The 19,381-nt window shown below is 43.1% G+C and overlaps 1 protein-coding gene across 10 annotated transcripts in view; it reads right to left on the minus strand.

Annotated features, from left to right (window-relative positions):
- KCNMA1 (potassium calcium-activated channel subfamily M alpha 1) overlaps positions 1-19,381 on the minus strand; it is a 748,888-nt gene that overhangs the window by 302,941 nt on the left and 426,566 nt on the right. For 9 of the 10 annotated variants that reach the window (XM_043924801.1, XM_043924802.1, XM_043924799.1 and 6 more), the window contains exons 4-5: positions 14,646-14,739; positions 13,349-13,460 (exon numbers count right to left, since the gene is read on the minus strand). In XM_043924801.1, coding sequence (XP_043780736.1) covers positions 13,349-13,460; positions 14,646-14,739 — 206 coding nt within the window. Of the gene's footprint in view, positions 1-13,348; positions 13,461-14,645; positions 14,740-18,115; positions 18,120-19,381 lie in introns of those variants that run through there. The other variant, XM_043924792.1, reaches the window with a different exon arrangement.

Raw genomic sequence — 19,381 nt, forward strand, 5'->3', positions numbered from 1 at the left:
CATCAAGAAGAATCGAGGCATCTATTTTTTTTTTTTTTTAAGATGACGGGAAAGTAAATATCCGTCCAGTCCTAGAGATTTAGGTTGCTTGGGGAGACTGTTCCAATAATACCCCAGATGAAGTACAGCCATCTGGAGAGTGTTTGGCATCGATGGAAACCTACTGCTGAATTTGTTCCTGGAAGACATTCGTTTTAGAATGTTATTTCCAATTTGGCACATCACAGAGCTGTACCAGTCAGAGAGGATTTAGAATCTCTGCTGCCTACAGAGGGCCTCTTATTTAAAGCACGTCCCTGACAAAGCAGTATCAAGGAAGCACAATTGGAAATCTCCTACAGGGGAATATCTCTCTACAGCTATAGCAGCTACCGGGGCAGCAATCAGCTTCCTAAAAAAAAAAAAAATCTGAACTTTTATCATTTGCGGGGGCTGCCTTCTTCAGAGCCCAGCCACTGGGACAGAACTTAGTAAGTCCATTTCTCTTGTCCCACAACAGCAATTCAGTCTCAATGCTATTGCCGAGATGCATGGAGCCACTAAGGCTTCCCCCACCCACAAAATAAAAGCTCAGGCAAAGAGTAGAGCCCATAATCTCTAACATGATGGTCCATTCAAGATGGACTAACAGCAGCTAGCGCAGTGGTGAAGAATCTGCCTGCCAGTGCAGGAGACACAGGAGACTTGGGCTCAATGCCTGGGTCGTGAAGATCCCCTGGAGTAGGACATGGCAACCCATTCCAGTATTCTTGCCTGGAAAATCCCATGGACAGAGGAGCCTGGATGGCTACAGTCCATGGGGTCACAAAGAGTCAGACATGATTGAGCACCACCACCATAGCAGCAACAGCAATAACATGGGTTATTTTTACTTATTAGGGTACTCATATGGAATAAAGCAAGAAGCTCAGAAGAGGGGGCTGAGTAATTCGGAAGTTATAAAAAAAAAGAAAGTTAAAAAAAGTACTTTGGAAGCTGGTAAATTACAGAAATTATCATTAACTCAATTTTTCCAAAGAATGGCATGAGTTACTTTGCGTCTCAATTTCCTTTCCCACCTGGGAGGACCAATGCAATACTGATAGGGAGTCTTTCTGCCTTTTGTCAGGGGACTGGAGCAAGGAGGAAGCTGCATTTAGTCTTTAACCTTACTGGACAAGACTGTTAGACTAATTTTTAAGGTGTAACTATCATGGCCACATACACTTATATCTTGAGCATAGTACATTATTAAGAAACATGGACCTTGAAGGTAGATTGTCCAGGTCCAAAGTCACAGTCAGTTACCCACTCTGCGACTTTTGGCAAGTTACTGAATCTCTGTATGCCTTGGTTTCCCCCTTTATAAAGTGACACCTATTTCACAGCATTGTTTGGAACGCTACCTGAGATAATGATCTACATGTACATGCACATACATACATGTACATACACAGATAACACGTATAATATGAATGTATAATATGAACACATCCATCTCTACTCTGGTTACAGAAGAACTTTCTCTTTTAAAACATGTGCTCTCTCTCCCCCCTTCTCTTTCAACCTCTCTCCACTCCCAAAACACACCTGACCCCAAAAAGAGCAGCTAAAAAAAAAAAAAAAACCCCAACTTTTAATTTTCTTATTATTATTTTAAATAAAACCACTGACTACAGGGAAGAGTTTACTTTGAAGGCTCTGAGCTTTAGAGACTCGAGATGTAGGAGTTAAAAGTTCAGCAACCTCAGTTATGGAGTAGGTGACCTCTAGGGACACTCCAAGGCCCCTTTTTCCAGACCTTGGGCACTGTGACCTGGAAGCCCTTGGCCACGGTGGTTGAGTCAAATGATCAGATGCCAGGTACCTTACAGCCGGGCAAAGTCGGCCTGCCCTTCCCTCTGCTCACCATACACTGCCCGCTTGACCATGAGCTCATTTGTCCCCCTTCCCTTTTCTATCAGACTTAACCTCACTCTAATCCAGCAAACTCCAGGACAGTCCTGTAGGGGGAACCAGAGTCCTTTCTTTTCAGAGCCCAAAAGAGAGTTCAGAGTTCGGGGATAAAGTTGGGGCTGGAGCCAGGGCCTCTATTACATCTTTTTGCCTACGCAAGCCTTAAGTGCATTTAATTCAATTTGGGTGGGGCAGTGAGGAGTTTCATTTCATTCGTCATATTAATGAATTCCCTAGCATCCATCTAAGAAAGCTATTTACTTCTTTTTGACACAGACTTTGTACCATTAGAATCCTTCCACTAAAAATAACTTCAATAAACATTTGCTAAGCTTCCACTGCATGCAAGAGTGTCCCAGCTGTACAAAAAATGAAAAAGTTCATGGTACTTTCCGTCACAAGACTCACATCCTAGAACAGTGGGGTCCAAAAGAATTTCTATGATGATGGAAACTTTTTATATCTCTGCTAATATCTTAGCCACTAGCCGGGTGAAACTCTTAAGTATTTGAAATGTGGATAGTATGACTGAAAAATTGAGTTTTTACTTTTTAATTTTGATTGGTCTACATATAGATAGTCAGATGTGGCCAGTGGTTACCCTATTGGACAGCATGGTCTAGACTGGAAAACCATGCTGCTTAAGACTGGTCCCCATGATCCCCAAGCCAGAGTATCTGCATCCCCTGTAGCTTGCAGAAAGCAGAGTCTCTGATCTCATCCTACACCTCCTGAGTTAGAAACTGCACTGGAATAAGATCTCCTGGTGCTTCATCTGCACACTGAGTCTTAGGAAGCACTCTTCTAGGGAAGAATCCATTCAACAGTCATAGAAGATATATATAATATATCTTCTATATATACACATATACATATATATGTATTTGTACATGCAAGTGGGTCTCTCATCTCTCTCAGTCTCTCAGAGTTTTTGACTCACTGGGTCTGGGCTGGGTTCTAAGAATCTGTGTTTCTTTATTGTGCTTTAGATGCAACTGGGGAGTGTTTAAAAAAAAATGCTGAGCCTGGGCCACTGCCTGCCCCTTAACCTAGACCCTCCAATTTAATTTGTTGGAGGTCTGGCCTGAGCATTGAGAGTTTTAAAAGCTTTTCAGGGATTCTAATGGACACCAAACAAGAGAACCTTCCCAGCACAGCCTAGGACAATGGTTCTCAAAACTGGCTGGACGTCAGGAAGACCAGGAGGGCTTATAAAACACACACTGCTGCAGTTTTTGATTCATTGGGTCTGAGTTGGATTCTAAGAATCTGTGCTTTGAACAAGTTTTCAGGCAATGCTCACGCTGTCTGCTAGTCTGGCAAGCCACTCACTCATGTCATTTTTTTTTTTAAAGCATAGGTTTTAGAATCAGACTGACCTGGGCTGAGTCCTCAATCCACTATTTACTACCTGAAGAAGTTAACTAATCAGCAAACCATAGTTTTTTAAATTGTAAAACTAGACTTTGGGTTGCTGTGAATGCTATTAAATAACTGAGATAATGCATCTGAAATGTTGAGTCCAGTGTCTGCTCTTAATAAGCAATTAAATTCATTATCATCATTAGTGTAAGAAGAGACACCCATTCACTCATTCATTCAACAAGCACAAACTGTGTGTCAGGCACTGCTCCAGATGCTGGGAATGTGGGAAAAAAAAAAAACAACAACAAGATGGTCAAGATCTCTGCCATACTATCCATAGAACTTGACTTCTAACTGAGAGTAGAAAACAGACTGATTATATAGCTCTTACAACACAAATCACAAGCATGAAGGAAGTAAAGGTCAGGGAAGAATTCATTCCAACTGGGAGAATGGGAAAGCTTCACCCAGGAGGTGGGGTTAGAGCTGTGCATTCATGCAGAGAGAGAGATGACATTCAGACAGGAAGGGAAAAACTCACTCCTGAGGCAGGAGTTAGGAAAGATGAGCAAGACAGACGCAGCCTGGTGGGGCCGGGGAGGGAAGTCTAAGGAGAAGGGAGGCAGGGAGGTAGGACTGTGTGCCTAGCACTGCCTCCATTCTCTGCCTAAAATCACACTCTGCTTTTGTTTTTTAAATCTCAATGCGTTAAAAATTACCAAAGTCTAGAAAATGAAACCAGCCAAAGGCTTTCATTCTTTTTTTCTTTAAATATCTTTTTTAGTTCTTGGACTTAATTTTTTAGGGAGTATACTTTTTAACTGGAATATAATTGATTTATAACGTTGTGTTAGTTTCAGCTGTACAACAATGAATCAGCCATAAGTATACACACGCCCCCTCCCATCCGACCCCTCTAGGCCTCCAGGTCGTCACAGAGCGCCAGGCTGGGCTGCCTGCGCTACGCAGCAGCCTCCCACTAGCTATGTTTTACACGTGGCGGTGTGATTATGTCAATGCCATTCTCTAAGTATGTACCACCCTCGCCTTTCCCTGCTGCGTCCACAAGTCCATTCTCTACACCTGCTTCTCTATTCCTGCCCTGCAAATAGGTTCATCAGTACCATTTCTCTAGATTCCATACATATATATGTGTCAATATTTATTTGTTTTTCTCTTTCTGAATTATTTTTGCGTGACAGTTTCTAGATTCATCCACATTACTACAAATGACCCAAATTTTGCCCCTTTTATGGCTGAGTAGTATTCCATTGCATATATTTACCACAATATTTACCACAACTTCTTTATCCATTCATCTAGTGATGGACATCTAGGTTGCTTCCATGTTCTGGTTATTGGAAACAGTGCTACAATGAACACAGGGGTACATGTGTCTCTTTGAAGTATCATTTTTTCAGGGTATACGCCCAGCAGTGGGATTGCTGGGTTATATGGTAGTTTTACAGAACACCAAAGAATTGATGCTTTTGAACTATGGTGTTGGAGAAGACTCTTGAGAGTCCCTTGGACTGAAAGGAGATCCAACCAGTCAGTCCTAAAGGAAATCAGTCCTGAATATTCATTGGAAGGACTGATGCTGAAGCTGAAACTCCAGTACTTTGGCCACCTGGTGTGAAGAACTGACTCATTTGAAAAGACTGTGATGCTGGGAAAGATTGAGGGCAGGAGGAAAAGGGGACAACAGAGGATGAGATGGTTGGATGGCATCACCAACTTGATGGACATGAGTTTGAGTAAGCGCCAGGAGTTGGTGATGGAGAGGAAAGCCTGGCATGCTGCAGTCCATGGGGTCGGACATGACTGAGTGACTGAACTGATGTTAGTTTTTAGTTTTTTAAGGAACCTCCATACTGTTCACCATGGTGGTTGTGCCAGTTTACATTCCTACCAACAGTGCAAGAGGGTAAGGCTTTTATTCTTGATTACTCTCCCCCAGTGCAGAGGTTAGTCAATGAAGGTCCTTATATGAACCTCACCTTGCCTTTTGTGGAGTTCTTCAAGCAAGGGAGGGGCCTTGGGACCACATTATAAAGTGGATGGACAAGACAGAGACTCCTGGCACTTCATTAAAGCTGCTGGAAGACTGACCACTAAAGGGAGAGTGTCTGGCCCGACACATGGCTTTCCTTGGGAGAATGGTGACAGGCCACTGTACCTCGTTCACTCATCTGGCACTCTGCTATTCCGTTTCTCTCCACCCTTAACTGAACTCCCCAAAAAGCAAGAAAGCATGAGATCTAAGGAAAGAGGGCTTTTAACCAAAGGATCTGCAAATTAAATAGGTTCTAGTACAGCCTCAAAGGAAAGGGAACCCAGACCTCTCTAATTTGCTTAATACAATGATAACAAGTACATCTATCTAGTAATTCATCTGTTCCCAAGAAAAGAAAGAAAGGCCCAATGTTACATAGAAATGCAGTGAGGGGAAAGTCTCAAGCTCCAAACAAAATCTCCCCAAGAGTCTCCTCCCATGACAGGTTGGAAAAATGCAGAGTCAAGGGCCCATAGGGCCCTAAATGCCTACAAGAGTTTATGGACTCCAATGGACTATGGAGAGCCACTGGCCGGTCTGAACAGGGCATTGGTCCCAGCTCTAAATTTTTCTGGCTGTCTATGACTTTGGGCAAGTCACTCACTCCCTCTGAGCCTCAGGTTCCTGTTTGGCAAAATGGGAATAAAAATAATAATACCCCCTTCAGTAGGCAGAATGAAAAAGCTAAGTCGCTCAGTCATGTCCAACTCTTTGCAACCTCATAGACTATACAGTCCATGGAATTCTCCAGGTGAGGATACTAGAGTGGGTAGCCTTTCCCATCTCCCTTCTCCAGGGGATCTTCCCAACCCAGGGATCAAACTCTACCACATTACAGGCAGATTCTTTACCAGCTGAGCCATAAGGGAATCCTGAGAATACTGGGGTGGGTAGCCTATCCTTTCTCCAGGGATCTTCCTGATCCAGGAATCAAACCAGGGTCTCCTACACTGCAGGTAGATTCTTTACCAACTGAGCTATCAGGGAAGGCAGAGTAATGGCCCCTCAAAAATATTCCTGTTAATCCCCAGAACCTGTTAATCTGGTAATTTACATGACAAAAGGCAACCAGGGTAGCAGGGGAATTAAGGTTGCCAATCAGCTGACCTTGAGATGGGAAGGGCATCCTGGATTACCTCCCAATGTAATCATAAAGGTCTTTAAAAGTAGAAGAGGGAGGAAGCAGAGAGGCAGAGAGGGAGGTAACAATAGAAAGGAAGATCAGAGAGATGCATTGTGAGAACTCAGCCCTCTGTAGCTGGCTCTGAAGATGGAGGAAGTGACCACAAGGAAAGGGGTTGGTTCTGGAAGCTGAAAAAAGCAAGGAGATAGAATCTTCCTTGGAGCTTCCGGAAAGGAGCACAGCCCTGAAGATACTGTTTTGGACTTCTAACCTACACAACCATAAGATAATAGATGTGTGTTGTACATCTGTGGCAACTTGTTACTGCAGCAATAGGATGCTAATGCATCCGTCTGGCAGGGGTTGTGAGGCCGGTGCCTGGCAAACTGTAAAACTACTTTCTTATCTCGGGTGGTATTACCATCCGTGGGCACCTGCCATCCTCCAGTCGCGGTGAGCGCCTCTCCCTGCAGAGTGCTCACTTCTTCCCACTCTGCCCGCCTCACCTAGCATCACAAGCCTCAGCTGAGCCCCAGCCCATTGCATAAGCCTCCTCTCTTTCCTCTGCCCATGTGAGCTTTCTCCTCTGAACTCCCACTGCCCTGACAGCCTGGACCTCGCAATTTCGGACATAATTATACAGCGGGTAGTGCTACCTGCTGTTGCTGCATGTGTGTTTATTTTGGTTCCAAAACTAAATTGAAGCCTTGGTCTCAAACAGGAACTGTGTTTTGCCCTGTTGTTGTTGTTGTTTTTAAGGACCTGTACTTTTTTTTTTTTTTTCACAGTCCTGTTTTACCACCTTTGACACAAAGAGTCACTGCCCAGGCAAACATTTATAACCAGATACTCAATCATTTTAATTGTTCCATGACTGGACACTAACTCATTTTTCTATTTTTAAGCAAAGTTTTCTATTTTCTAGCAGAGTTTACTAAAAGGCCTAAGGCCAGGTCTGACACAGACTAGAGAAGCAGGTTTAGTTTTTGACGACAGTGACTGGGGCTCCTCATCATACCCTGATCTCATCAGTCAGACAGGAGGTGGGCAAGGTTGGAAATCACAGTAAAACTAGGAAAGAAGGTGGCCAAGCATGTGTCCCTCTTACCCCAGGACTGAGCACACAGTAGGTGCTCAGTAACAGTCAGTTAGATGACTGGCTGATGTGTGTGTATCATTTTTTCCTCTACTGTCTGCCTTTAATCCTGTAAGATGCTTCTCAACAAAAACATATCCATAAACAAAGGAGGCACAGCCCACTGACCCACCGTAGGGACATAGTTCCCACAAGAATGAGACAAACAGACAAAAGAGTTCTCCTCAGAGCATGTTTTTTGAGTCTCAAAATAAGATCCATCTCTCATTTCAAGGTACATTTATTTTAGTGAGGCAGGATAAGGATTTTGTGAATAAGCTGGTGTGTGGGAACAGAAATTAAAATAAGCATTGACTTGCTGCCTGCAGACGTGGATGTCCTCACATCCCACTGCCTTATTTTTGGTTCCATTCTGGTTTGTTTTCTTCTCTGGGGCTTTAAAATATGATAGAGAGGTTAGAAAGAAAGGCTGTGGATAACCATGGCTTCTGTTCCCAAAGCTGGTCCTATGCGCCTGGTCACTCGTTACACATCACTGGATCCCCACTACCCCCATCTCAGGTGAGTGTTATCATTATCCCCACTGGAGAGGTGAGAAGACTGAGTTCATGACAGGGAAAATGACCGTGCTCAAAGCAGCGCATGAACAAGTGGCTGAGCACAATGTGAGCTGAGGTGGTGGAGCCCAGAACGGGACTCTAAGCCAATCAGCTCTACTGATCAAGGATCTGCCCCCAGTCTCTCTCTCTCTCTCTTCAGGTGGAGCAGGTCCAGCCCCCAAGTTGCTAGGATAATCTGGGACTCCGGAGCCTCCACGCTAGCTCTAGTTCTAGAAACTGGTGCTGGATAAGGAAGAGTGAGAAGAGGAGACATGAGCTATGTGTTTTTAAGTAAGACCTCTTCCCCTCCCTGCCTGCCTGAAGCCACAGGATGAGTTAGAGATGCCAACATAAAGCAGTAACAGTGGCTCAGTTATTCCCAAGCCAGTCCTCAAAACCCCAAACCCCTCAAAAAGGTCAGAACAGGGGCAGGAGAGCAGCATAAGAAAATGGGCCTGAAGTCAGACTAGATCTCGGGTAAGGAAGGCCTTCCCCTACTCCCAAGCTACAGAATCCTGGACAAGAGACAGAGCTCCTCTGAGCCCCCATCTCCTTATCTGTAAAATGGGAAGATAATTCCTCCTTTACAGGTTTGCTCTGAGGACCAAGTTCATGTATGCAAGGGTTTATTAAGGGTCCAGTGCATAGCACAACCGGAATAAATACTAGCTGTTTTTATTAACAGACTGTCCAATGGACTAAGACGATGCATGCAAAAAAATAAAGACTGTACTGTATAATATGCAACTATGTGTTAAGAGTAGGAAGTCAAATGTGATGCAAGTTATGCTCCAGAAAATGTAAAGGCAGGGGACGTGATGGTCATTTTACTTTTTATCCCCGATGGTGCCAGCTGCAGCACAGTCCTCTGCTCTTGACCAGGCTTCCCAGGTGTTAAAGAACCCTCCTGCCAATGCAGGAGGCATAAGAGATGCAGGTTCAATCCCTGGGTGGGGAAGATTCCTTGGCAGAGGGCATGGCAACCCACTCCAGTATTCTTGCCTAGAGAATCTTATGGACAGAGGAGCCTGGCAGGCTGTAGTCCATGGGGTCGTATAGTCAGACAAGACTGAAATGTCTGACACAACTTAGCATGGGCTCAAGAAGCGTGTGCAGATTTGGGACAGACTTCAATTTTCCTGCATTTTGTCCTAAACCTCTGCCAGCAAAGGCAGTACTTTTCATTTACTAAGAGGAGGGCAGAGCTTTCTGAAATGCCCTATTTAATGGAATTATTCCTTTTACTTTATAAGCCACACCTCATGGGAATGTTCATTTTATCTCTGGCAGCTCATCGGAACAATAACTGTTTCATGGTGCAATAACCTATGTATTAAATCACAATGGGGACCTCCTTGAAATATTACTATACTGAATTCTCTTCCATAACAGGCAGACCAGTTTTGGATTTCACCCAAGAGGCTTAGTCACCAAAGAACCAAAAGTATTTCATTAAATGTGTTTTCTCCTAAAAGAGGAGAAAGGTTATTAGTAGTTATTAGTATCTCATAGCCTTAAAGGTTGTTGGTCTTTGCTTCCAATTTTAATAGCACTTGAATCCCGCAGACGAGGAGCCTGAAGGGCTGCAGTCTATGGCGTCACAGAGTTGGACACAACTGAAGCGACCGAGCACTTATGCTTCCTAACATACTATATAATTTACTTATTTATTAGGCTTTTTTTGTTCTGTTCTTCCCCCACTGCAATGTCAGAGGGTGGGATGCTGCCTACTTTATTCACTGTTGTTTCCTAATCATATGAAAAATGTACCTGGCACATAATAGCTGCTTTATAAACAATGTTCAATTCGTGAGCAAATTAAAGCATATTTTAGAGCATATTTTTTTGAAAAGCAAATACAACTGAAGAAAGCATCTCTCACTACTCTTCTCTTTTCTGTCTCTGCCCCCCTTTTTTTGTTTAATTGAAGTATAGTTGATTTACAATGTTGTATTCATTTCTGGTGTACAGCAAAGTGATTTATCTGTACACGTATGCTAAGTCACTTCATTTTGTCAGATTCTTTGCAACCCCATGGACTGTAGCCTGCCAGGCTCCTCTGTCCATGGGATTCTCCAGGCAAGAATACTAAAGTGGGTTGCCATGGCCTCCTACAGGGGATCTTTCAACCCAGGGATCGAACCTGCATCTCTTATATTTATTGCATTGGCAGGCAGGTTCTTTACCACTAGTGCCATCTGGGAAGCCATATATATATATATATATATATATATATATATATATAAAATTTTTCATATTATTTTCCATTATAGTTTATTATCAGATACTGAATATAGTTCCCTGTGCTTTGTAGTACATGTGTGCTCAATCCCTAAGTCATGTCCAACTCCTTGTGACCCCATGGACTGCGGCCTGCCAGGTGCCTCTGTTCATGGGACTTCCCAAGAATACTGGAGTGGGTAGCCATTTCCTTCTCCAGAGGATCTTCCCGATGCAGGGATCGAATGCACGTCTCCTGTATTACAGGTAGATTCTTTACCACTGAGTCGCCTGATAAGCTCTGTGCTGTATGGTAGGCCCTTGTTATTTATCTGTTGTATATATAATAGTTTGTATCTGCTAATCACAAATTTCTAATTTATCCCTCCCCCAACCCCCTTTCCTCTTTCTTCCATTTTCCTGTTTGCAAAGATAGATTTTTACTAGATCAGAACACCTCCAAAAGTCAGAATGACATCATCCACAAAAAGGAATGGGTTTTTACAACATCTAAGTCCTCCTGATAGTGACTATTCAGGGAGACTTTCACTCACGCAAAAAAAAGGAGACCTGGCTCCACACCAGGGGTGAGCCCTGCTGGCTGCAGAGGTGGGATGTCTCCACCACAGTCAGGAAGGGGTCCCTTCCATCTTCCAGGACCACAAGGAACCCTGACATCAAATTCAGATTTGGGAAGTGCACGGACTGGAAGGTAGTTTAAGTCCAAATCTCCCATTTTTCCAATGGGAAAACTGAGGGTCCGGGAAAGTAGTGTTTGTTCGAGTGCACAGAGGAATTAGAGCCCAACCAAGAAGAGAAGGCAGATTCCTTTCCTTCCTCCTCCCTTCTTCTCTTTTCTCTTCCAACCTTCTCTCTCTTTCCCTCTCTCCCTCCCACTCTCTTCCTTCTATCCCTTCCTTTGTTCTTTGTCTGCTTGTGTGTGTGTGTGTGTGTGTGTACGAATCACAATGGGATGGTTTAGAAAGGTCTCTGGTTAGCAGTCCATACATAACTTTGACCAAGGTATGCTGGTGATTAATTTCACTAACTTCCTAGTCCTCTACAACAACCAAGATCCCAAATTTTCTCAAAGTTCCCATGAACGATGCAAGAGGTTTAGAAATTTTCTGAAATAAAAGAATCTTAGAGATCATCTAGCCCAACCTCTATTTTACAGATGAAAAACACTAGGGAGAGGGAAGAAAAGTGAGCTCCCCACATCACAAGGCAGGTTAAGAGCTCAGCTGAAGTGGCCAGGATCTTGGGCATCAGAGCCATTAAAGGATCCTCAGGATGCTTCTCACTTGGGTGTGTGGCTCTAATGGTCTCACCATGCTGGCCAGAAAATCCCATCTAAGAGAGCACATCTCAGATCGAGGACGAAAACATTCCCCTTGAGCAAGTAAACACAACTCAAATGAGAAAACTAGCAGAAAACAGAATCCACATGATATATACACACAGAGATACATACATACATGTATGTATTACTGCATACATCGTATATAAAAGATTCTTGTTTTAAAAGTACTTGGTACTAGGTATAGAATAAATTTACAGGACTAGCAAGGACATCAAAAGTGCTAGCAGAAACATATTTTGACACAACATTTTTGAAAAGTTATTCATTAATACCTCTACAAACTAAAATACACATACTCTTTGATCCAGCAAGTCCTCTTCCAGGAACCTGGAATTATCTCTAAAGATAGAACTGTATGGATATGTGGATAAGAGTGCTTACCAAACCACTGTTGATAACAGAAAAGTAAACAATCATGAGGTGCATCATTTGGGTAATGGCTGAATAAATGCACTAGAGCAATGTATGGGATTTTGCGCAACTGTCATAAAATGAATCATTACAGAGCTGAAGGGATGGCCGTTACTTATTACTTAGTAAGAGAGCCAACTGCAGTGTGATGTGACTGGTAACAATGGTTTCATATGAAGACCACCATCTCTAAAACACTGTGATGTGTGCACATCTGTTTGTTGTGGTGAAATCAGCACAAAGGAAAGATGTGGAAGTCTGTAACACTGAGCATCCCAGGGAGAGGGCAGTGATGGATGTGGGCAAAAGGGGTACTTAATATTTTCTTTACACATCTTTGACTATTGATGCTATTATATATATTACTTTGAAGAAATAGGTTAAGACCAAAAATCTCTGAAAATAAAGACAGAGGGAACCCACAAATAGTCCTCCAAGTCCTATTTCAGTCGCCCCTCTTCCCCTGTAGACTTGTGACAGCAAGAACATTCTGAGGAAGTTACTCAGTGTGACAAAGAGAACCCAATAGCTGCCTCTCTAAACCTTTGGCTCCCTTGACCATGCTCTGAGTTAGTTACTTTACCCACTAAATTATCCTAGACTTGATACAGGAAGTGACCTGTCAAGCAAATTCAGGAAGCGAGGTGTGAACACAGCTCCAGCAAAAGCTCCTCCATTAACACAGGGAAGAAGCTGGATCTCCCACAAGGTGAAGGTGTCTTATCCCACCCGACAAAGGAGCTCACAATTTTAATTAAACCACACATGTCCACCCATCACAAAACTGTGAAGCAGACAGAAGCTAACTCTGGCAGGCAGGCCTCCTGGGGCACCTGAACCAGTTACGTGGAAAGCTTTGTGCCCATTCTCTGTTGAATGAAAAGTAAGAGAACCATGAATGCAGAGGTTCTGGCTGTGACCAGGATGACCCCTGGGCTTCAACAATGATAAAACTGCATTCTCTGAAGCACTCACGGTTCACATTCTTCTTGGCTAGTGCTTGCTTCTGAGAGAAAACTCTCACCATCAGCTTCTAAAACTCCGAGAGTTGTTCACACAAATCCAGGAAGGCTTCTTTCTGAGAATTCTCAGACCTCCAGTGCATCCCAGATGCACCACCTTATATATTTCAGCCATGGCTCAGGAGCCAGTAAAAAAGAAGGGAGAGAGATCGACTTACCAAGCCAACTTCTGTTTAAGTATACAGACACGAACACAGGGGGGACCGTGAAGAAATCTACTACAGAGTTCACTTCAAGCCAGAACCATAGCTTATCGTTGGCTGCAATAAACTGGGGGAAAGAAAAAACAAGAGAGAGAGAGAGAAAAAATGAGAAGCATGATGCCGGCATGCAAACTATTCTCTTCCCTCCCCCCAAACTTTTTTATTTTTAATTGAAGGAAAGTCGCTTCGCAATATTGTGTTGGTCTCTGCCAAACATCAACATGAGTCAACCATAGGTATACATGTGTCCCCTCCTTCTTAAGCCTCCCCCCCACCTCCCACCTCTTCCCACCCTTCAGTTCTAGAAAGTTGATACTGATGAACCTATTCACAGGGCAACAGTGGAGATGCAGACATAGAGAACAGACTCACGGGCACGGGTATGGGGGAGGCGGGAGGGGGGCAAGGAGTGGAGAGAGTAACACGGAAGTATATACACACTACCATATGGAACAGAGAGAGCCAGTGGGGATTTGCTATATGACTCAGGGAACTCAAACTGGGGCTCTGCAACAAACTATATTCTTTCTTCCAAAGGGTACATTTCAGTTTTTCATGGGGGCCTAGAGGGAGATGTCATGTTCTTCTTATATCTACGCCAGTCCCTTGCTATTTCTGTCTTAGAATTTGGATCCACAGTCTTTTCTAGAGAGTGACTATATGCTCTGTGAGCCTTGGAGAAAGATCAGGGAGTACATTTTTCTGTGGTTTTCAATAGCATTTTAGGGCAGTTTGAGTAATCTCACCTTTCTTGAAGTCTCTACTGTAAATATTCACCCACACAGTCTCTATACAGCTCCCTTTATAGACATGGTTTGGATAAATCCTCTGAGCCCTCAATTCTGCCAATCTACCCCCTTGATGCAATCCTCACAACTCACAGTTCTCTCAGGATTCAGTTAAGTGAGCACTGATAAACATAATTTTAAGAGTGGAAGGTTTTCCCTCCTGTTTAAGGCAACCATGCATTCGTGCGTGAATAGAGAGATGAGAAACAGTAGACCAGTAAGGGTGTAATAGTCATTTCAATCCTTATTTCTCCTGCTTGGAACAAAATTAACATACACATGAGGAAATGCTGACCTAAGGAAAGGACTCTCTCACAAAATGAAAATCAGAATTCGGGTCTCTTGTCTCCCTGCAAACACTGGGCTTCATCTTGCCTGTGGGAGCAGATGCTGATGGGGAATGGTCCCTAGGTACGAGACTCACACGCTCCATTGTGATACCAAGCAGTGCTGTTCAAACTTACCCGCAAGCCAAAGTAGAGAAGGAAGAATACGTTGAAAGCCATGTCGATCTGTAATGTGAAATCTTTGTAGAAATTCTGGCAGGATTCTATTGGGCTATTAGACAGGAAGAAGAGAAAAGCAAGAGGTAAATGAAAAGCATCATTACGTGTTCCACATCGCTGTGCAGTGACGGTGCTTAGGGAAGAGGACAAAATGAACGTTCAAAAAATAAAACATTTGGTCTTTGTATCCCCTGTGATTATCAAGCAAGCATTGCCAAGGGGTCTTTCCATTCAACCATACAGTCTTTTGTTCTTTGTTTTCGTCATTTGATACATGTTTTGTTTCCATTATCATTCAACAGTTGAGCTAAGAATCTAAAGAGGATCATGCAGACACCTTGAAGGAAGGACAAGCAGAAGAGACCACCAAATTCCTCAATTTCATATTAACCCTTAAAGAACTGACTTCTTTCTTTGAGAGGACACAAACCTAAGCTAAAAGCAGTCCCTCCCACTCTCCAGCACATTAGAAATGAAGTCCACTTTCAATTAAACACAGTGGTTGTGTTTTGGACCTTTTAAAAGCCATTGGTTGATTAATGATAAAGGACCAGGAGCATCTCAGGAAAGCCATGGAGGAGAGGATCCTGGTGGATGTTCTGGTGAAACTAAATATGCACTTATATGCAGCACTCTGATCTGGGGAAAGAAGCATTGCCCAACTGGTAGAATTCAAGACCATTAAATCAATTGAAGCAGTACTCTAAGGGTTAATTTTTATTTTCTGGCATGCAGGTTAATTGCCCTTGTGTGTATCAAGCAGCCAATGCGAACCCCAGCACACTCTGCTCGAGTAGGCAGTTCAAAAGGTACAACTATACAAACTGGTACGTGGCTTCCGTGTGCTTTCCTGCACCAAACTGATCAGAGGACCAGAGTGTGAAAAGTCCCAAAGTTTGGGCTGTATGGGAAGTAGGAAAGCCTCATAAGCCTTTCAAAGCTGTGAATGAAAATTTACAGTACACTGTTATCAGTAAGCCAATGGTACCACTCAGGCCAGGAACGTCAAGAAGGTGTGGTGAGGGAAAGGATAGGGGAGGGTGGGGAGAAGTAAAATACTTTCCCCAGATGGGAAGCAACATGGACCTCCAGGATGGGAGAGGGCTAGCTTGAGAGGTGCAGGATGGAGGATTTCCAAGTATCACCACGTTGGAAATTGCTGTGTGCAATACCAGTTAGTATAGTTGTACTTCTGTAAGGGCAATTCTTGGTTGTTCAACAGGCAGGAATCTGCAGTACAGATATGCAGGGCCCACTTAAAGGCAGGGTGACTTAGTCTGTGGGACTCTCCGATCGTGTTACATGCACTGGATTTATTCATTCTTCATCTGTATTACAAGTCAAACATGCCCTTTGCCATCTCCCAAATCACAGATATGTGGAAAACCCTACAGACAAGCATGAAGAGAAATCTACATTTGCATTTACAAACTAAGCAGACTGAACAAAAAATAAACAGTGAAAACCGTTTGTATAAAGGAAATGGCAAGTATTGGGTTTTCACTAAGGGAAAGTGGGAGGAAAGATAGCATGGAATTTGCTTACTCCAATGCTGAAAGAAGGCAAGAGCAAAACAGACTGAACACCATAGCCTGCCACTGCTCTTTGCCTGCTCCCTCACTCAGAGTCAGTGAAAAAAGGAGAATCTAGGACAGGAGTTAACAAGTAACACTTCTGCAATCCTCAATCTATGATGGAATTTTGTTTTGTTTCAAGAACAAGACCCTCGGGGTCCACAAGTGTTAGAGTTCTTTGCTACTCTAGGTGCAGTGGAAAGAAGTATATGAACTAGGTTGACCAGAAGTCCACTATTGATCCCAAGTGATGAGACCATGCATCTCTATACTATGTAAGCCACAGGTATGATGTGCTACCAAAATACTGAAGAGTAAATGGTGTATGTGTGCATGTAGGTGTGTGCATAAGAGTGAGCGAGAGATTGAGGATGGGGGAGGATCCTGCAGGGAAATACAATATTGTACTCATGTCTTCCCTTGTGCCAGCAGTGACTTAGCTGTGTATTATAAACTTGTCCACATCAAGATGGATGTGTATCTAATCAAAGGGACAGAGATGTCCCAAGTCTGCTATGGAAAACCCACTATAACTTCACCAAGGCCAAATGATAACCTTAATTATTGCCCTCACAATAGTCATTGGTGGCACATTTGGGGGTCCTTGTGAGTTCCTTAACTCCTATTACTTCCATGGCTTCTGTGTCAATTTCAAAGTAACCTTGAAACACACTGAGTAGGAAAGTATTTGCTAGGCTGTGGAAGAGAATGGAACAGTGGGGGAAGAGATGCTAGCTCAATATCACTGAAGGTATTTTGGTTCAACATAAATGGAAGCAGATAATTAAAACAGTATAAGGAATTGGGCTGTAGCAACTAATTTCCATTATCCCTTGCCTTCCTTGTCATTTCTGCTGCTCCCTCCTATACTGCCCATCCCCAAAGGCAGCAATAAGAGGGCTTGATGGTAAAGTACACTGAGCTGAAAAATATACCTCTACAACACTCTGATTTACAGAAAGCAATGTTGAAATCAAAATAGACTTTTTCTCTGGTCTTTCAGAATTTTAGAGAATTAATTTAATCATCCTTTTATATCATTCCTTGAGACTTATACTTTGAGCTGAAATAATAAAGGGAGTAAATTATGCTGCTGGGGCTGGCAGCTTTCCCTCTGGCTGAAGCTCACCAGTAATATGAGCCACTCTGCTAAGATGAAGTAGGAGAGAAACAGGAAATTCTGGGACAGAAGAGGCTGGCCCCTGGAATCCAGATAGGACCAGAGTGGTCAGAGAGTCTATTTTCTATCCCTCTCAGCTCTTTCCTGGTTGCATGAGAGACCAAGGAGAAATCTCCTGCTTAGTTTTCTCAAGAGATATCAGAACTGTTTATCAAGATCCCCTCTGAGATAAATCCTCTGAGTGCCTTTAGTCCACGGACTCATACAGTCAAAGACCACAAAGAGAGACTCTACAGCCCCATCATTTCATTCCTCAAATGGAAACAACCCACAGAGAAGTTCATTGATCTTATAAAAAGAAAATGCAGAATTCAACAACAAAAGGGTTGGCCATACAGGCCAGGATTTATTTTCCTCCCAATGAGACTTTATCTTAATGATTAATGCTCATTGTAGAATGGAGAATGAAATATAAACTCTTCTTCCTTTTTGTGTAAAACAGAAGAGTTCCTTGTCTAGAAGTTTTAGGAGTTTTCCTAAGTCTCTGAGCCTGGCTGCCCAAACCTTTCAAAACATTTCCCCAGAACAGTGTTTCTCAAACTTCAGCATGTACCTAGAGGGCTTGGTAAAACACTGGTGGACCCCATTTTTCAGAGCTACTGATCCAGTGGGTCTGGTATGGGACCCTAAGAATTTGCATTTCCCAGATGCAGCTGCTCATCCAGGAACCACACTTTGAGAATCACAGCTCTTAAAGAACTCTCCTGCAACTACACATTAGGGATAGGTGTTGCTGCTTGAGGTGATTCCCATTCAGACCTGAATAAAGAGGATTAAGCATTTGGGCCCATCCCTGGACACCCACCTGCCTTCTACTTAACTAAGTGCTGAGATCAAGGGGTTAAAAGGAGACTTTCAGTTTCAGATGTGAACAAGGTGGGTGGGGGTGGAGCGGAATTAAGACAATACAGGGAAGTAATTATTGGGCTGGCCAAAAAGTTCATTCAGGTTTCTCGGTAAGATTTTATAGAAAAACCCAAATGAACCTTTTGGCCAATCCAATAAATACAATGCCACCATGCAAGCTTCACCAATGACATTCCAATTAACAACCAGAGAGTGCCTGAGGAGCACATTTTTAGTTTAAGATTAAAAGGAAAAATAATGAGGGCTGGATGGGGAGAGGTTATGGAGACTGTCATTTATAAGAGATAAAGAAATGTTAAGCATCTTAGGAACAACAGCAGCAGCAGCAGACATTCGAAATGATTTAATAAACAACGCATGAGAGGGAAGGGACTAGCTGAGGAACAAAATAGCACTTTGGGAAATAATTTCCAACATTTACATTCTCCTCACTCTTGTGGCTAGTCCCTTTTTAAATTGGATGACATCATCTCAATTCCCACCAGGATTATGGACCACGGGAGTTCAGGCCCACAGAAGTGCAGACATGAATTAATACAATAAGCTTAATGATTCCAGACTCTCCTCCTAGTCTCACCTCTGCAATGTTGCCAGATTAATTTAATTAAAAGGTGTCATTCATCCACCATTGTGGCTCTCTCCTGCCTAATGCATCAACTCCAAGTCTCACTGAGAAAAACCTCTAAAACCCAGCCTCAGTCTACATCTCTTGTTTTATTTTCTACCATGCTCCAGGCCAAAGCTCTTCCTACCATGAGCTGATGCCTTCATCACTTCATGTATATGACTCTCATATTCCTAATTCTAACCCTATGCTTTTACTGTGAACTCTTCAAATGCTCCTTCCTCTTTGAGTTCAAATCTCAGGCAGTCTTCAAGGCCAACCAGAAGGCATGCCTTGGCTTTCTGTCCTCACTGAACTTTCCCATCTTGAATTCTCATAGCACTAGGAGTAAGGAATTCTAAACTGCTTTGGAATGTTGGTTCTTACTCAATATAATACTTGGCAATTGCATAGCGTTTACACATACTATTGCACTTGTCCTCACAACTTGGCAAAATCAAGTAGCAGA

Source organism: Cervus elaphus, chromosome 15 (genome assembly GCF_910594005.1).
Source record: "Cervus elaphus chromosome 15, mCerEla1.1, whole genome shotgun sequence".
NCBI lineage: Eukaryota > Metazoa > Chordata > Mammalia > Artiodactyla > Cervidae > Cervus > Cervus elaphus.